Source organism: Nicotiana sylvestris, chromosome 1, assembly GCF_000393655.2.
Source record: "Nicotiana sylvestris chromosome 1, ASM39365v2, whole genome shotgun sequence".
NCBI classification, from domain to species: Eukaryota; Viridiplantae; Streptophyta; class Magnoliopsida; order Solanales; family Solanaceae; genus Nicotiana; species Nicotiana sylvestris.
Window position 1 is genome coordinate 7,009,691 of NC_091057.1, and position 18,667 is coordinate 7,028,357.

The 18,667-nt window shown below is 33.5% G+C and overlaps 1 protein-coding gene across 1 annotated transcript; it reads left to right on the top strand.

Moving 5' to 3' along the window:
* The first annotated feature begins 4,879 nt into the window (after window positions 1-4,879).
* Window positions 4,880-8,490, top strand: LOC104238427 (pentatricopeptide repeat-containing protein At5g18390, mitochondrial). The gene is made up of 3 exons (XM_009792774.2): window positions 4,880-5,075; window positions 5,879-7,490; window positions 7,815-8,490. The coding sequence occupies exon 2, from the start codon at window positions 5,996-5,998 to the stop codon at window positions 7,412-7,414; it is 1,419 nt and encodes a 472-aa protein (XP_009791076.1). The 5' UTR covers window positions 4,880-5,075; window positions 5,879-5,995; the 3' UTR covers window positions 7,415-7,490; window positions 7,815-8,490.
* Window positions 8,491-18,667: the final 10,177 nt, after the last annotated feature.

Genomic DNA, 18,667 nt, shown 5'->3' on the forward strand with positions numbered 1-18,667 from the left:
AAAAGTTTTATGACCTCACTTTTCACTTTCCTTCGATTTAGGTTCTGCTCCAAATGATAGATACAAATCCCATGATGGCTTTCAGGATATACCTTTGCAATGCCATATGCAATAGCTTGATGCCTGTCTGATAAAAAAAATTAAATTTTCACGGCTCCTAATTGCATTGCGAAGCTGACTAAAGTACCACTCATAGGAATTGTTATTTTCAGATTCTGCTATTCCAAAGGCTAGTGGGAAAATTTGGTTATTTGCATCATTTGAAACTGATATAATTAAAACACCATGAAATTTTGACGTCAAAAATGTTGCATCAACAGCAATCACTGGTCTACAATGATTCCAAGCAGATATTGATGATCCATATGCATAAAACATATAAAGAAACTTGAAAATACAGTATAAAACAAGGTTAACAGAAGTTAAGGACAGGTAGTCCTGAACTTCAGATTACAAGGCCAAAAGTTAAGGACAAGTAGTCATGTAGTTAGACTTAAAAGGTCAAAAGTTAAGGATAGTCAGTCCTTAACTTAGAGTTACAAGTTATAAAGTTAAGGACATGCAGTCCTTAACTTTGAGTTCAAATTTTAAAAGTTAAGGACAAGGAGTCTTTAACTTTGACTTACAAGTTCAAAAGTTAAGGACAGTCAGTCCTGAACTTCTGGTTACAAGCTCAAAAGTTAACTAGTTAAAGACAGCATGTCCTAAATTTTATAAAACGGAATAATAAACTTTTTTTTTATTGTTTACCTGTTGTTGTCGTCTATCTTTATGTTAGTATATGTTCCCAGGCTTTTACTTCTCATCATATACAAGTATGAAGACAATAATTCATAATTCTCTTCAGGAGTTCCTCTTATTAAAACGGAAGCAAGTTGAATAGCACGTCATGCCTTGTGATACCCAATGTCTAGTCCATGCAATTTTTGCATCTCTGCCATGACAAAAGCTGGTGTAACTTCAAACCTTGGGTCTCGAAGATTGTCGATAATGTAACCACTAATCAACTTTGAAGTTGCATGCCTTTGATCAGCTTTCATAGTGTTAACAGAGCAGTCATGATTTTTTTCAATCTTTACTATCTTGAACAGTGCTGAATCTTTAATTCTGAAAGCACGCACACACCACCTACATCTATCCTCATTGCATTTCAATGAATATCTTGTTGAGCTTGATCTAACAACCTTGAATTCAAAATGTCCTTTAATTGTTATATTCAAAAAATAGTTAATTATACTCTCTCTTTTTTGTCAAATACTGATCCCACTTTTATTTCATCCAACGAAGCATTTTCTCTTAATATCGTAGTTAGGGATTCTTTTTGTTTCAAATTTTATCTTCATCTAGTTAGTTGAGTAAAGGTTTTTTCAGCAACTTCTTCGATTACCGGTGCACTCTCTAAGACTTGAATACCCCAAAGCTTGTTCGTTGTCAATCTCTATAATGCTTTGTTCTTCTACTTGAATAGAATCAAATGTTTGAAGCACCTCTTCAGTTATTGGTTGAGCTTCAACCATATCTATTTCCATTATCTGTTGGCATTTGTTTTGATTATCATGTTGAGTTTCTCTGTTGACATGTGTTTGAAGCACCTCTTCAGTTATTGGTTGAGCTTCAACCATATTTATTTCCATTATCTGTTGGCATTTATTTTGATTGTCATGTTGAGTTTCTTTGTTGACATGTTCAAAGTTGCTTGTTGATCCAAAAACTCTTTCCGAAATTTCAACAATGAAACGACAACCCTTGAAGAGTGAATGAGTTTTTAGTAACTCTATACATGTGTGAAGATATAAATCTTTGGATACAAGCATTACCTTGCTTGTTCCAAGGTTGATATCAAACCATATCACTGCTTCAAACTTGTCTATATCCAATTCAATAACTTCAAAGATCTGTTTAATGAAATCTTGAAACCGAATTGCCTCAGGTACTAGAACAAGCTTTGTTTGATGATCAAGATACTTATAGTCTCCAGTCCATCTACCATTAAAAGCAACTATAATGCATATTGTTTCCATCCTGCAAGTCAAGAGAATGGGAAACTCAGGATATATTTTATAGAGTAATCCTTGTATAATTAAGAACAGGTACTGTAAGTTCAAGACCAAGTTAAGGACCAAGTGTCCTTAACTTTTGAACTTGGAATTCAAAGTTAAGGACTGCATGTCCTTAACTTTGAACCTGTAATTCAAACTTAAGGACTGCATGTCCTTAACTTTTGAACCTGTAAGTCAAACTTAAGGACTCATGTCCTTAACTTTTGAACTTGAAACTTGAAGTTAAGGACTCCATGTCCTTAACTTTTTAACTTGGAACTCTAAGTTAAGGACCAAGTGTCCTTAACTATTCAACATGCAAGTCAAAGTTCAGGACGAGGTGTCCTTAACTATTGAACTTGAAACTTGAAGTTAAGGACTACCTGTCCTTAACTTTTTAACTTATAACTGTAAACTAAGGACCAAGTGTCCTTAAATATTGAACATGTAAGTCAAAGTTCAGGACCAAGTGTCCTGAACTTTTCAACTTGAAACTCAAACTTCAGGACCAAGTGTCCTTAACTTTTTCAAAATAATTTGCAAAACTATGACAATATGTCCTTAATATACAGAAGAACAGCAACAAAGTTAAGGACATTGTGTCCTTAACTTTTTCAATTCAATTTGCAAAATTAGGACACTGTGTCCTTAATATTATGTGCTCAATTTTTATAGAATTATCATAGGACGCGATGTCCTTAACCTTATCAATCCAGAAATTCAAAAAAAATCAAATTTCTACTTACTGTATAAAAATCAATAAAAATCGGAAAAAGTATAACTATGTCAAAACAAAAATCAATAGAAACACATAAAAGTATAACTTACTGTAAATTTATGTCGATTTTTGGACGAGAAGGTTGAATTCTATAGTTTGAAATCGAAAGAAAATCTTCTGCAATTTCGATGATCACAGTGAAGTAGTTACGTGCGTTGTTGCTGCTGATCGTTAATAAAAGCGTAGGTTTAAGTTATAAAAGAAGGGTATTTTAGTCCAGTCAGGTATAAGTTTATTAAACCAGTAGCTAAAACCTAAAGACATTTAAAATACTGGCTTTAAAATAAAAACATGTGCTATTAGTGGCTATTTGTGCACATCGCCCGTATATTTATGTGTAAAATTTTAAGGTCAAAAGGTAAAAGTGTTGCTCATGGATAAGCAAGTGGCAACCTTTGTTAATCATAAAATTCTGCCATGGGGCAAACGAGAACCAAAGTTGAAGATTAAGGGCCATTTGTGTACTTCACCCTATCGAAACTCTGAGTCAATAGGAATAGTAAGGCCTCATTTGTTTGCACTTAATGGAGGTCTGAATCTTAATTATTCAGATCTCAGACATTAAGTGCGTTTATTTTTAAAGTCTGAATCTTAATTATTCAGATCTTAATCAATAAGTGTGTTTATTTTTTTACTTCACAATCACTTAATGGGTCTGAATAGGTCTGTATGATTAAGATGTGTAACAGAGACTTAATTTCATTAAGATGCTATCACATATTCATTATTAACTGCCGCCACCTCCTACCATTATCAACTACCACCATGCTGCCGCCACCACCAGCACCCCACCACCACCACCACCACTACTACGCTACTATCATCCTCAATCATAGCCGCCACTATTATCGACCATCACCACCCATTATCCCCACCACTCCGATCACCATATATCATTCTCACCCACAATCAATACTCATCCACCTCAATTATCACAACTGACCACCCCATCACAATCAACAACCACAATTGACACTGTCCATTATTATAACCTACCACCACTCACCCACCACCTTTCTTAGTCACAACTACTACCACCACCCGTCATTATTAACTATCACCACCCACCACCACCATCCTCAATTATAAATCGCCACCATTACCAATCATTACTAGCTACTAGCATGAACCACCACCATCAATCAAAACTACCACCAACCACCGCCTCTAGTTGGCATTCACCTGTTAGCCATCACCATCGACAACTATCATATTTTAAAAAACTATATATTTTATTGATAGAATATTATAGTAGTTAGTATTTCATTTGAATTTTATGTTTATTAATTTTCAAATAAAGATAAATTTTATACATTCAGATGTTAAAAATCAAACAGTCTTAATAATTTCTATTCTGATCTTAATACACATCTTAATATATTCATATATGTATTCAGATTCAGATGTCTTAATCTTAATACATATCTTGATATTTATATGTGTATTCAGATTCAGATGTCTTAATTTAAAAAAAAAAAAAAACAAATGAGGCCTAAGTTAGTATTCCTCTAGATATACTCTTGTTTAATCTAAATCAAAATAGATTTTCGCAGAAAAAAGTTACATCGTATGACCTTTTCTGATATCACTCTTTAACTTCTATCATCGTTAATTCAATGAGTTAATTTTACCTTCAAAAGTAATTGAATAAATATATTGGAATGCAGCCAACTTTAGACGAATGAACTAACGGAGACAAAATTTAAATAATGACTTCATAAAAGGTAGAAATGACACCAGGGTACCCACGGTAAAGGGCTATTATTTAAGAATTAACCAGCGTATTCTGAATTTTTAGTATTTTAATTTAATTTTTCAGCAAAAAAAATCCTAAATTGTCCTGAAGTTATTATTTTTTTGTTTAAAATTTCAAGACAAAATAAGTAATGGCTAATCTATAAATAGCATCCCTGAAAATGGCTATATGTGCACTTGCCCCTCATAAAAGGCCATTTGTGTAAATGCCCCATTTTCACGCACTAGCACCCTTAGACGAATGAACTAACGGAGACAAAATCTAAATAGTGACTTCATAAAAGGCTATTTGTGCAAATGCCCCATTTTCGCGCACTAGCACCTCTCAGTCGCACAAACACACACAAGGTTTCTACAATTCTCAAGTTTTCTCTTTTTTTATGTACTTCAATTTGCTGAAGGGTGTCGAGGTTTGTAAATTTGGGGATTTTACTCAAAAGTTTCGGACTTATTGCACATGAAGCATAATTGGCGCTGAATTAATCAACGGCTGGAGGGAGGAGGTAGCGTCTCTACACTGTGTTATTTTTTATGCTTAGAATTTAATTTTCTTTTTTTTTGAAATGGTCACTTGACTTGGATTAAAGTTTTCAACCTTTTTTCTTTTGGGTAATTTCTTCGTTATTTTTGGTGTTTAATGTTTAGTTATCTGAAATGATCACTTGAGTTTGATTTGTTTTTTTTTTCTTTTGTAATTTCTTGGTCATTTTTGGTGTTTAAAAATTAAACTTATCATTAAAGTTTTCAACTTTATTTGTTCTTTTGTAAATTGTTGGTATCTTTTCAAGGTTTCTTTGTCCATTTTTTGAGATTTTGGTTTGAAGTAGTTTCTCCTTATGGTATGACTTAATCAAAAAACTTTCTTCAACTATTCGGTGATTTAGACAAAGTAATTTGGTAATCGGACGGAAAAGTTACATTGCTTAACTAAATGGTTAGTTTGGTGTAAAAAGATATGCTTTTCAAAGAATTTCGTTCAGATTATTTACTGTAAGTTCTCCCTACTATCTAGTATGTACAGCTTCAAGTGCCCAAGTAACATAACACTTGAATTTCGGAATAGGGAATTTTTATGGTGTAAAATGCCGTGCAGTTGTAATAAGATCCTAAGCAATTTGTGAAGTGACAATGTTTGTAATTTTATTATTCACTGTGCCTGAGAACTTGGTTATTATATCTCTGAGATAATCAGAAATACCTCTGGTAACTGAATTTTTTTGCCTCCGGAGATAACCATTTAGCACTAAAAAGTAGGAGTGATAATTTTGCTGAATTTCCATGGACACTCATTTTTCAAACATTGTAGGACTCGACCCTCGATATGGCTGCACTCTATACTCTTTTCCCTAGTTAATGCAGCTGGAATTCCAAATAACTGAGTTAGTTTACCTCAAGTGGATTTGAACCAATTTGCTACTCAGGAATGCTTTCAATGTTTGCCAGAATCTTTCTTCAAAGGACTTCATATTCAGCTATATTAACCAACAGCACCAGCACTTTTAGGTGTCTTAAAACTATAACACCTTCCGTCGACCCAGATAGCAATCCTTTTGGGGGCAAAGGTAGTTGCAGCAGAAGTGTACCTAATGATGACTACTTTGCGACAATTCATCATATATCTAACATTGTTCGGCGAGATATTTACATGGAGCGGACCCTCAACAAGATGCATATTTCTAGTATTGTTAACTCAGAATTGGTGTACCGTATCCTTCGAAGTTGTTGCCAACATGGTATTGAATCATTTCGCTTCTTTAATTGGGCTCGGACTCAACACCCTCAGTATGACCCAACTACCGTCGAGTTCGAAGAGCTTCTTAAAACCCTTGCCCGGACTGCCCACTGGGAGACAATGTGGAAAGTAGTCCAGCAGATGAAAGCCCAGAATATCCCTATCTCACCCTCCATCGTTTCATTTATTATTGAACACTATGGTAAGCGTGGTCTCATTGATCAGGCTGTCGAGCTCTTCAATCGGCTCAAGAACTTCAATTGTCCTCATACCACCGAAGTATACAATGCTCTGCTTTTTGCTCTTTGCGAGGTCAAGAATTTCCAAGGGGCCTATGCATTGATTCGGAGGATGATACGAAAAGGTACTGTTCCGGATAAGAAGACATATTCCATTCTTGTAAACGGCTGGTGTTCGGCAGGGAAGATGAGAGAGGCACAAGAGTTTTTGGAGGAAATGAGTCGAAAGGGATTCAATCCTCCGGTACGCGGGAGGGACCTTCTAATTGATGGGTTGCTTAATGCTGGCTATCTTGAATCAGCTAAAGGACTGGTGAGGAAAATGACAAAGGAGGGGTTCGTTCCAGATGTTGGAACTTTCAATTCGTTGGCAGAAGCTATATGTAAAACCGGGGAGATTGACTTTTGCATTGACCTTTTCAACGATGTTTGTAGATTGGGGCTTTGTCCTGATATTGAGACATATAAAATTGTTATAACTGCAGCATCAAAAGTAGGGAGGATAGATGAGGCATTTCAGATTCTTCATAGGTCAATTGAAGATGGACAGCGGCCGTTTCCTAGTTTATATGCTCCAATTCTAAAAGCTTTCTTCCGCAGAGGACAGTTTGACGATGCATTTAGCTTTTTCAGTGATATGAAGCTGAAGGGGCATCCACCAAATCGACCACTTTATACTATGTTGATAAAGATGTGCACTCGTGGAGGCAGATTTGTAGAGGCTGCTAACTATTTAGTTGAAATGACTGAGTTAAATCTGTTTCCTATGTCACGAAGCTTTGACATGGTCACAGATGGATTGAAGAATTGTGGGAAGCATGATCTAGCCAAAAGGATCGAGCAGTTGGAGATATCCATTAAAGGCTTCTGAATCAATGTGTCGCTCTTGCTAAAATGTTCTCTGTATCACTGCACCTGTGGAAGATTACAGTCTTAAAGTTGAAAAGGTTCTATTTCTGTAGCTCTATATTCTTTACTTGATTTTCTCTAAATCAGGAAATTCAGAATATCCGGAAAATTAGTTTGTGTGCCTAGACAATCTTTTCATTTGTTTAAAGTGGTTTTTATCTTCGTTAGCATGAACATTCTTGTCATTCATTTGTATATGCCAACACTCGAAACTGATGTTTCCGTGCAAGTTTCTCCTTTCTCGTTCTCGCTTGGATTGAACTTGTTATAAGGGATTCCAAGTTATCTTTGTCGTCATTAGAATTGCATAGATATTATTGCAGAAAATAGATCTAACGGTTTGCTTTCTCTCTTGTATTCAGGTGTACAGTCGAGGTGCCACATCTTTCAACCAACCTTAGCTCATTTGTGGCGTTTCGCCTTGGAGAGAACCTATTTGAACTTCTCTGGTCACGACTTGAGTAATTTGGAACGAAATCATGAAAGAGCGTTTAACAGTGTGAAGATCATTGCAAAGGCAATAGTTTGTTTTCTGTTGGTTCCAACTTATAAAAGGCAATTGTAGACTACTGGTGAAAAATCACCAGAAATGCTTTTGTTGATTGTCCTCAAATTATTCCAGCTACTCTAGCTTGTGAGTTAAAGGGGAGCCTTGGCGTAACTGGTAAAGTTGTTGCCATGTGACCAGGAGGTTACGGGTTCGAGCCGTGGAAACAGCCTCTTGCAGAATTGCAGGGAAAGGTTGCGTACAATAGACCCTTGTGTTCCGGTCCTTCCCGGACCCGCGCATAGCGGGAGCTTAGTGCACCGGGCTGCTCTTTTTACTCTAGCTTGTGAGGGATTGTCTTTAGATGCTGAGTTTTCTGTGGGAATATTTGAGTCAACTGAAGGTGATGACTTGATTCTTTCTCTAAGAGTCTGAGTGAGTTGTTTTTATATCCTTTTAGCAACACTAGCTTCTAATGTATCCTTCAGAGGCGGATCCAGGATTTGAACTTTATAGATTCAGACTCAGAATTTCTACCGCATTGCGTCTGATTTGCTTGATTCGAAACCTTTTACTTGTACTTATTTAGTGATTTCTTAAACACATATAGATGGTGTAAGTCTGGGTTCCGAAGAACCCATAGCCGCGATAGATCGCATGGGCCTACGGCTTTGCTATCGGAAGTTTCGATCGATTTACACTATATTAATTATTCGTAGCTATATTTTTAGCAAACTTATCATTCGTAGTTATATTTGAATTTTATAGTGAAATAAGAGGTTCATTATTTTAAATTGAAACAAGAGAGCAACAAGCTCTCAGTTGGTTAGAGCGTGTGCTTATTAGTGGAGGTCTTCAGTTCAACTCTCAACAAGTACATTTTATTTTTCTGTATTCATGTGTTTCGCCTTAGTTGTGTTCGTTGCGCGAACAAATACGATCGATACATTGTATCCTTTGTATACACCCATGTAAATACTCGATACAAATTGTATTCGATACAAGTTGTATCCTTTGTAACCAAGGCCCTTGTATTTTGCCTTGGTTACAGTTGGCATATTGTATTTGTTGCGCGTTTGAATACAAGTGATACAAGTTAGTAACAATTAAATAGTAGTTACGAATGGTAATTAGACAAACTATAGTTAATAGACTCTAAACTATAATGATTTATAAAAATTCCTCTAAAATAGTGAATGATGAACAAAAAAAACTGTGACTAGCAAAAAATGCCAGTTCACTTCATATATCTGTTTATGATATTTTTCAAACATATTAGTTGATTTTTCTAAGATTCATTTTCATAGTTTATCAATCAAAATTAAGATTTACATATAAGTTATTGTATCCCACTGTTTTCTCTACTTAATTTATCGTCTTTTTTCTTTTCAGTGGCTTGATTAATTAAGAGTGATTATCCGTGAAATTACCCTTTTATTTATATAATTATTTGTGAAATTTCAAGATTTTGGTATATAAGGCTATAAGCAAAGGTAGGGGCTACCTGTGTACAAGTACAGAACTGATTTTCTTCACCAAGTGGAGACACATGCCACCATAATTTTTAGGAATTTATTATAAAATTCACCTGTCTTATTAGTTATTTTTCGTACTATATGCATTAAGATATGTTTATAAAGTTTCCACTTTGAGTTGTGTAAATAATATTTAATTGTTATTAATAAAATCGAAAACAATCACTGTCAAACATAATCATCATACTATATTATAAAGATGAACACCTTAGGTCAAAGTTAATTTATAAATTTACCCATCAAAAACTGAGTGACGATTTTACCCATAGATTAAAAAAATATTCAAACAATATTTATATACAAAGAGGTAAATATACACTCCAATGAAAATAAAAAAATAAATAAAAATTTAAATTAGAAGGGGGACCCATTAAGATGATAACTTTTAATAAGGCCTTTGGACTTCTTCGAAATTGTCTATGCAAACTTGAGTATTTTATTTATAATTCTACATTCAAGATTGTATAGCAATTATATTCGAAAAACTATTGCTGCTCAATTCATTACCGATGACCGTGAGCCTATTTCTATTATATAAATATAAGCATTTAGTGATAACTGACATTCAAGTTACTAGAGTCTCTTCTGCTTCCTACCGTAATTAAATTCTTTAAAAAAGACATTATCTCTTCAACATTAATATGTAAAAGCACTAAATAATATAAATGTATCTGCCACCTTTGGAGTTTGTGAAACTTTTAGTTTTCCTAATAAATTAATTAATTGTGCAACTTATTACATTATGAACTCAATTCATGAAACTTTTGAGAAGAGAAAATATAAATCGAAATAAAAATGGTCATAAAGCTCTCCCTGAATATATTGCTACTTTTGTTGCAGTTGCGTCTTCATCCTCTTGATAGAGACATCAAAGTTCTCCCTGAATATATTGCTACTTTTGTTGCAGTTGCGTCTTCGTCCTCTTGATAGACATCAGATGGTACCAGTATAATGCATCAAGGAGCTGAAAGTTGTGTATCATCAAAGATGCGCGCTGAGATGATAATATGCTATAAGCTATGAGCTCAAAGAAATTTTGATATTCGTGCTTGCTAAGTCAGGAAATATTTCTCAACTCTTTTTTTTTTTAAGAATAAATGCACAATCAGTGTTTGCAAGAGTAATGTGGGGTTTTTAGATGGGAATGAACTCAGAGCTCAGATTTCATGTTTGTTATCAGAATTCTTTAAGTTTTACTCGACGAAAGTTCTTTTGAAATTTGGAATAATTTGGTTGAGGACAAAACTTGAAATTGAAAACTAGAGTTAGTAATATGTTTGATAACAATAGTTTATATCAACAAGGGTTGTGGGGAGTTAATAATTTCTTCGTCCTTAACTACAACCTCGAGCCTTGATATGAAGTCGATAACAAATAGTTTAGCCAATTTATTTAATTTGCTAGAAGAAATGTAGTATACAGTGATATGATGTAGAACTATTTAACTGATGACATCCAAACAAATGTTTTTGTGGAAGAATTTAGCCTCTGTCATACTAAACCATAATTAAGAATGAACTATTGAATATTTACTCATTCTTTTTAGTTATTCACAACTTGGTATGTTTTTGTCGCAAGTCAAGATTCATTCTCCTTATGTGTGTTGCTCATATAGGTCGTATTATTGCATATTCTTCATTAATATGAATAGTTTGACTGCACAAATAATTATATTACTGATAGTACAGAACAATCTACATTTAGGAAAAGAAGATGAAAATGGACCAAAAAGAAACAAAGTTTGAGACCATTTATAAATGCAATGTGGTTGCCACAATTTTTAGCCATCTATATATCATCTCTCTCTCTTGTGTGCACGCTTAATTTAGCCAGTCAATTAAGGTATTTGGATTGGCTTTTAAGCTAGTCAAATCGGCTTTTAATCTGGTCAAATCAGCTTTTAAACTATTTTTAGCTTTTTTCAGTGTTTGACAGTTAAAAAGTGCTTACATTAAATAAGTAAAAAACTACTTAAAACAAGCCAAAAACAATAAGTTGGACATTGCTATTTTGCTTAAAAGTTATTTCTACTGAAAAACCACTTTTTTAAGCCAATACAAACGGGCTCTAAATCAGGCTGAGAGATAGAGAGTTTTTGTTTTTCTTAACTAACTTGTTTGAGTAGAAGAAAATGACCCTAACGATCTCCTATATTATTTTTATAGCTGTCCTATATTATTTTGACAGATCTTTTATGAAAAGATATTATAATTAATATAATATCTGCAAATAACTACAAAACTAAAAAAATATCCTTCCATATTAGAACTTTATAATTTTAACACATGATACACACGTGTAACACACGTGATCAAAGACCAGTAATAATAAAATATGCAAGCAAATAGTAGGCATTTGAACATGAATTCCAAATTATTTTTTTTCAAATTTGGAATTTCACTAAGATTTGAATTGAAGATGAAGTTGTGTTTGATTATAATTTTTGCAACATATTTGAATGTCTTTTTTTTCAAAATCATGAAACATGATTTATACCCCGTAACTTGTAAAAAATATCAAAACCACCACAATTTGATTATACTACTTGAAATAAACAATCAAAATGCTATTGTTTAACTGCTATCATATTCTGCTTTACTGCAATACACAGAAGATGCAAAATCAATATCACATTTTTTAATTCTACTAACACACAAAGAATGTGCAAAAGCAGGCATAGCCACATATTTCTCATAATCATATAATCAAATTTCGAGTAGGCAGAGTTCAAGTATCAACTAGGACTGATGTTCCACTATCAGTCGCCAAAAATGAAAAACTGATAGGGTCATTTTATAAATTTTAAAAATATACAGTAAATTTATAAAACTAAAAACTAGCAAATTCTCATTTTCAATTGAAAAAGTGGTGAGAACCAGTTTTTCAAATTTGAAAATGAATTTTCAAGTGAAAAAGGAAAAAATGGTAAGAATGGGGATGGCTTGGGTTATACAAACCGAATCGGAAAATCGCACCAAACTGAAAAGTCAAATCAAACCGATTAAAAAATCCGACTAGGTTTTTTTGATTTGGTAAGGTATTCAGTAAAAAAGCCCGAACCAAACTGAGTCTAAGAAAATTTTCTTTTTAGATTGTATATAAATTTTTCTTTAAAAATATCTAGAAATATTTGGAATTCTTTTGCAGGATATAATATTTAATAGTATATGAAGTGCTCCATATTTATTAACCTTAAATAATGGGTTGTATGATAACTTTCTCATCAAGTATTACCGAAATGTGTCAATCTCTTTGTTCTTTCATATTCATATCATATGTTAAGATCTATTAAATTGTTATATCTTTGCGAATGTGAAGTGATCATTATTATTTAGTTATCATATTGATTTTTATGTTTAATTACTAAATTCGGTTAACATTGAAAGTATGCATCAACGAAATATTATTGTCAAATGACTAAAAAAAATAACTATTATGTGTTACTAAGGAAATTCTCTCATAAGAATATTTTAATAGATAATATATTTGTCAATTTTTTATATTTTTACTAGTATATATTTACTTATAAAATTTTTAACAAAGTAATGAGATTGAAATAATATATAAGTAACGAAAAATCCGACAAAATCGAACCAATCCAAACCGATATAGTTGATTTATTTGGTTTTGATAAAACTCGAACCAATCCGGTCCGTGTACACCCCAGGGATGACCAAACATTGTTTTCAAAAAATCTTTTGGGAAAAAAGGATAAAATTTGTATATAGAGATAATTGTTATAAAATAAAGATTGTAAAGTAAAGACAAGTATAGAGAGAAACTGATATATTATTCAACTTCAAATTCATGTACGTAATGAACTAAAATCTCTTCTATTTATAGAAGAAAAGAAGCTGTTGTGTAAGCTGCTACTGCAAGTTGCTGTGTAAGCTGCTACTGCAAGTTGTTGTGTAAGCTGTTACTGCAAGCTGCTGTGTAAGCTACTACTGCAAGCTGTTGTGTAAGCTGCTACGCAAGCTGCTGTGTAAGCTGCTACAATACCAGATAGGGATAATCTTCTACTGAGAGCAATGTTTATCCATAACGGAGTACCGAATGGATAAGCTCATTATACCCGGTATGGATAATCTTCTACTTAGGGTAATATTTATCCATAACCGGGTACCGAAGTGATAAGCTTCTTCAGGAAGCTTATTTCCAATAGAGTACTAAATAGATAAACATATTTACGGTGGAGTCCCATATGGATAAGCTTCTTCAGGAAGATTATTTACAACGGAGTACTAAATGAACATCCATCATATAATATATTTATAACACTCCCCCTTGGATGTTCATTAAAAGATAATGTATCTCATTAAAACCTTACTAGGAAAAACCACGTGGGAAAAAATCCTAGTGAAGGAAAAAGAGTACACATATTTAGTAATATGCATTGCTAGGTGCCTCATTAAAAACCTTATAAGGAAAACCCCATGGGAAAAAACCTTAGTAAGGGAAAAAGAGTGCATCGCGTATTTTACTCCCCCTGATGAAAACCTTGTTTCAAATATTTGAGTCTCCGCATTCCAATCTTGTATACCATCTTCTCAAAAGTTGAAGTTGGCAAAGATTTAGTGAATAAATCTGCTGGATTATCACTTGAACGGATTTGTTGCACATCAATGTCACCACTTTTCTGAAGATCGTGTGTGTAGAATAATTTTGGTGAAATGTGCTTCGTTCTATCTCCTTTTATAAATCCTCCCTTCAATTGGGCTATGCATGCAGCATTGTCTTCGTATAAAATTGTGGGTCTTTTCTCACATTCCAAACCACATTTTTCTCGAATAAAATGAATTATTGATCTCAACCATACGCATTCCCTACTTGCTTCATGAATAGCTATTATCTCAGCGTGATTTGAAGAAGTAGCAACAATAGATTGCTTTGTGGAGCGCCATGATATGATAGTACCTCCATATGTAAATACGTAGCCGGTTTGAGATCGAGCTTTATGGGGATCAGATAAATAACCTGCATCTGCATAACCAACAAGGTCTGCACTATCTTTTGTTAGCATTAGCAAGATAAATAAGTGCATCATCTACACCGAGATAGAGTATTTCAGGACCAAGGAGCTCCTCAGCCTCTTATAGAGGTTGGAACGGATCCTTATTCACTTCAAGTGATTGAATATTCATTGGTGTACTTAATGGGTACACTTTGTTCATGTAAAAGTATTTTTAAGACCCTCTTGGAGCTCTTCCGGAGTTCCAATAAGATTTATGTCACCAACATAAATAGCAAGTGTAACAAATTTTGATGACATTTTCTTTATAAAAATACATGGACAAATAACATAATTTATGTAACTTTCTTTCAGCAAATATTTACTGAGGCGATTATACCACACGCGCACAGATTGCTTTAAACCGTACAAAGATCTTTATAATTTGATCGAGTACATTTCTCAAGACTTTGAATTATATGCTTCGGGCATTTTCAATCCTTCAAGGATCTTCATATAGATTTAGTCAAATAAGTCATATAGGTTAAGACTTGTATCTAAATGGTATGACATCTTCAAGTGTCTAGACTGCTAGTCCGATCCTCACAATCGTTTACAATATTGTGCACTATATTGTATTAAATATATCGCCGATGATCATTTTGTGTCAGTTCCGAAGCGACATAACTTGTGGAGATCTCATCACTTTCTTTATTTTCAGGTACCTGAACTTTTTTGGGAGTTTCATGAAATGTTATGTCGTGGGCTCTTCTAGAGCTTATTTCCTCCTCATTTTGATCATTAGCTCCTACTATTTTTCAAGGATTGTTACCTTTGGAACCGATTGGTCTACCACGCTTCATGCGTACAGTAAACTCTATCCTTCAGGGACTTTAATTTTAATAGGAGCATTTGCAGCTGAAATATGATATTTAATTTTGGATCAGCAAATGCTTCTGGCATTCGACTTGAATTATCTTCTAAGTGAGGATCATGATAATTCGATTCATATAGCATATTTTTCAACTGTTTATTCCATCCCCCAAATGTTAGAAAAACTAACATATATCCCCAATCATCTTTGGGAAACATATCTTTGTGTATTATGGTAGAGAAATTAATCATATACCACGCAACAAAAGATAGTAAAAATATTTGGTTTCTGATCCTAAACCAATTGTGAAGGGAGGACTTATCATATATTGTTGATCTGATGCATACAAGTGCTGCTATATGCAATTTAGAAAATCTTAGACCAACACATGAAGCTTTGTTCTCATAAGCAATGGTTTAGCCATTAATAGGAGGTATTCAATGCTAAACCAGCTTGGATATAAACCAGCATTATCAAGATGAACTGTCTTGATTTCATAATCTGAAAATTATGCTCTTAATCGAGAAAAGCAATTCCAAATGCCAAACTGCAGGTTGACAATAATTACACATGTAACCATCTCATATATGCACCTATAAGTGGTTCACATGATAGGTGAACGGGCCCATATTCACCTTTTATATATTTCAGAATCAGGGGTCTTAGTCCCAACTTTAGCTGGTATAATCAATTCATTATGAGAACAAGCAACACATGAGAATTCCTGAAGAATCTTCTAGTTCTTTAGTATATGCTTATCTGAATTCTCAAATAGCTCATTTAAAAATGGCAAATGAAAACTTCAAGTTTATCATGTCATGTGCTATCTCTTAGTAAACTTCTGGTTTACTATGGCATAAACTTTTGCTTTAGTAAACTTCTGGTTTACTGTGACACATGATATAGTACAAATTAAAGAATAAGGCGGGTAACTTCTCACATACATATTATTTTACCCCCTATGATTGTGGAAACATGAAGATTATCAATCTTCCAATCATTTGTATTCTCAATATGATAACCATTTGTATTAGTAAACTTCAGGTTTACTACAACATATGTTTTGACCATAATCATATAATATGAATGACATATTTGTATATAAACTCTCCGAGAGCCTTCATTTATTATCCACAATTTAATATTTATCAGACACTACTGGTGTCATATGTCTTCTAGACAAACAGTTAGCTCTTCAGGAGTTGTTGATATATTTTGTACTATCAAATATTGCTCAGACACTTCTGGTATTATGAGAGAAATTCTTAATAAAATGAACATTATAAAGACATTATGAATTTATAAATGTAAGAAATTAAAATTTTCAATATTTTTACCACCAACTTTGTGACAAATATCTCCTTCAGAGAGAAACGCCATTAACACCTGAATATTTTATATCAAAGCGGCAACCACATAATCATTACATCCTTCAGGGAAAGATACATGAGTTGTTATTTCCTTCGGGGAACTCGATAACTAACCATAAAATATTAATGTGGTTGTAGTACAAAGCATTATATAAGAATGTTTTTTGCCTTAGAATGATATTTAATAAAATTATTCAAGATATTTTGCGTACAACGGGTACGTGCGGTAATGATCTTTATGCCACAAAAATAAAATTTACATCCTTTGTTATTCTACCTCTTCAGGAGGTGAGTTGTGGTATTTCTTCATTCACTCCAGAGAATGAAAATGTGCTTCAAAAATAACTTTGAATAGCTTATTATTTTGTTTAGCCGCAGAAAGACACAGTTTTATAATATTTTCCTGCTTCAGGAGAAAATTTCAATTGTGTTACTTCTTCAGGAGCAAATTTAAAATACGAAATATTGAGTATATATTCTTTCAATCATATTACCTCTTCTGGAGGTGAATTGTAATATATTCACATAAAAATGTGTTCCTATTTACGTCCTTTATTAATATTGTCACATTTACTTCAGGAATGGGCTAATATTTATCAAAAGTTCTCATCCTTCAAGGAACAGAATATAATTATTTGAACGTGCATTAATCACACCAAATCGTGTGATGTCTTAGAAGCTCTTTTACGATAATGCTACTTCAGGAGCAAATCGAGGCATGCATGTACTATAGAGAATATTTCTATAGTTTATCTTCAATTGTAACCATAGAAAGCCTAAATTATCACTTCTGGTGATCATAGGCACATACCACTTCTGGTAGTTAACAAAATATAATTACAATGAGATATACGAAATATAACCACTTCTGGTGGTTGTATATTTCTTGCAAACTCTGCTGGAGTATAAGTGGATCTAACAATGTCATCCACTTTATAGTTTCTTATGCAATATTACTCTTCTGGAGTAAAATTAAAATCTTAATTCGAAAACGAGTAAGTGAAAAACGAAACATAAAGATATACAAATTATAGTGTTTTAAAATTCATAAAATGCTCCAGAATCTCGTCCAATGATTATGTCTCACTTACTAGGTTCCTAAGTACCCTTTTTATTTTATTTTAATGACAATAGCACACATAACAAGTAAAACACATAACTTATCTTTGATGGTGTCTGCTAGACCCATCATATCAAGATGAATTCCAGCATCAAGCACCCAAGACACGTAGCTTTTGCCCGATATATCCAATACTACAAATTCACGTTTAGAAAGATTTGACATTATTTAAAAAAAGAAAGTTCGTACCTTTGATACTTTCAAAGTATTTGCTCGAGATGGCAGAGTCTCGTGCTGATAACGTGTTATAAAATAAAGATTGTAAAGTAAAGACAAGTATAGAGAGAAACTGATATATTATTCAACTTCAAATTCATGTACATAATGAACTAAAATCTCTTCTATTTATAGAAGAAAGGAAGCTGCTACTGCAAGCTGCTGTGTAAGCTGCTACTGCAAGCTGCTGTGTAAGCTGCTACGCAAGCTGCTGTGTAAGCTGCTACGCAAGCTGCTGTGTAAGCTGCTACGCAAGCTGCTGTGTAAGCTGCTACTACAAGTTGCTGTGTAAGCTGCTACAATACCAGATAGGGATAATCTTCTACTGAGAGCAATGTTTATCCATAACGGAGTACTGAATGGATAAGCTCATTATACCCGGTATGGATAATCTTCTACTTAGGGTAATGTTTATCCATAACCGGGTACCGAAGTGATAAGTTTCTTCAAGAAGCTTATTTCCAATAAAGTACTAAATAGATAAATATATTTACGGTGGAGTCCCATATGGATAAGCTTCTTCAGGAAGATTATTTAGAACGGAGTACTAAATAAACATACATAATATAATATATTTATAACAATAATGCCTTTGAATGTAACTTTTGATTGCGATTTTTAAACGCATATCGGGATTGCGATTTGTGTGAAACTACAGACAC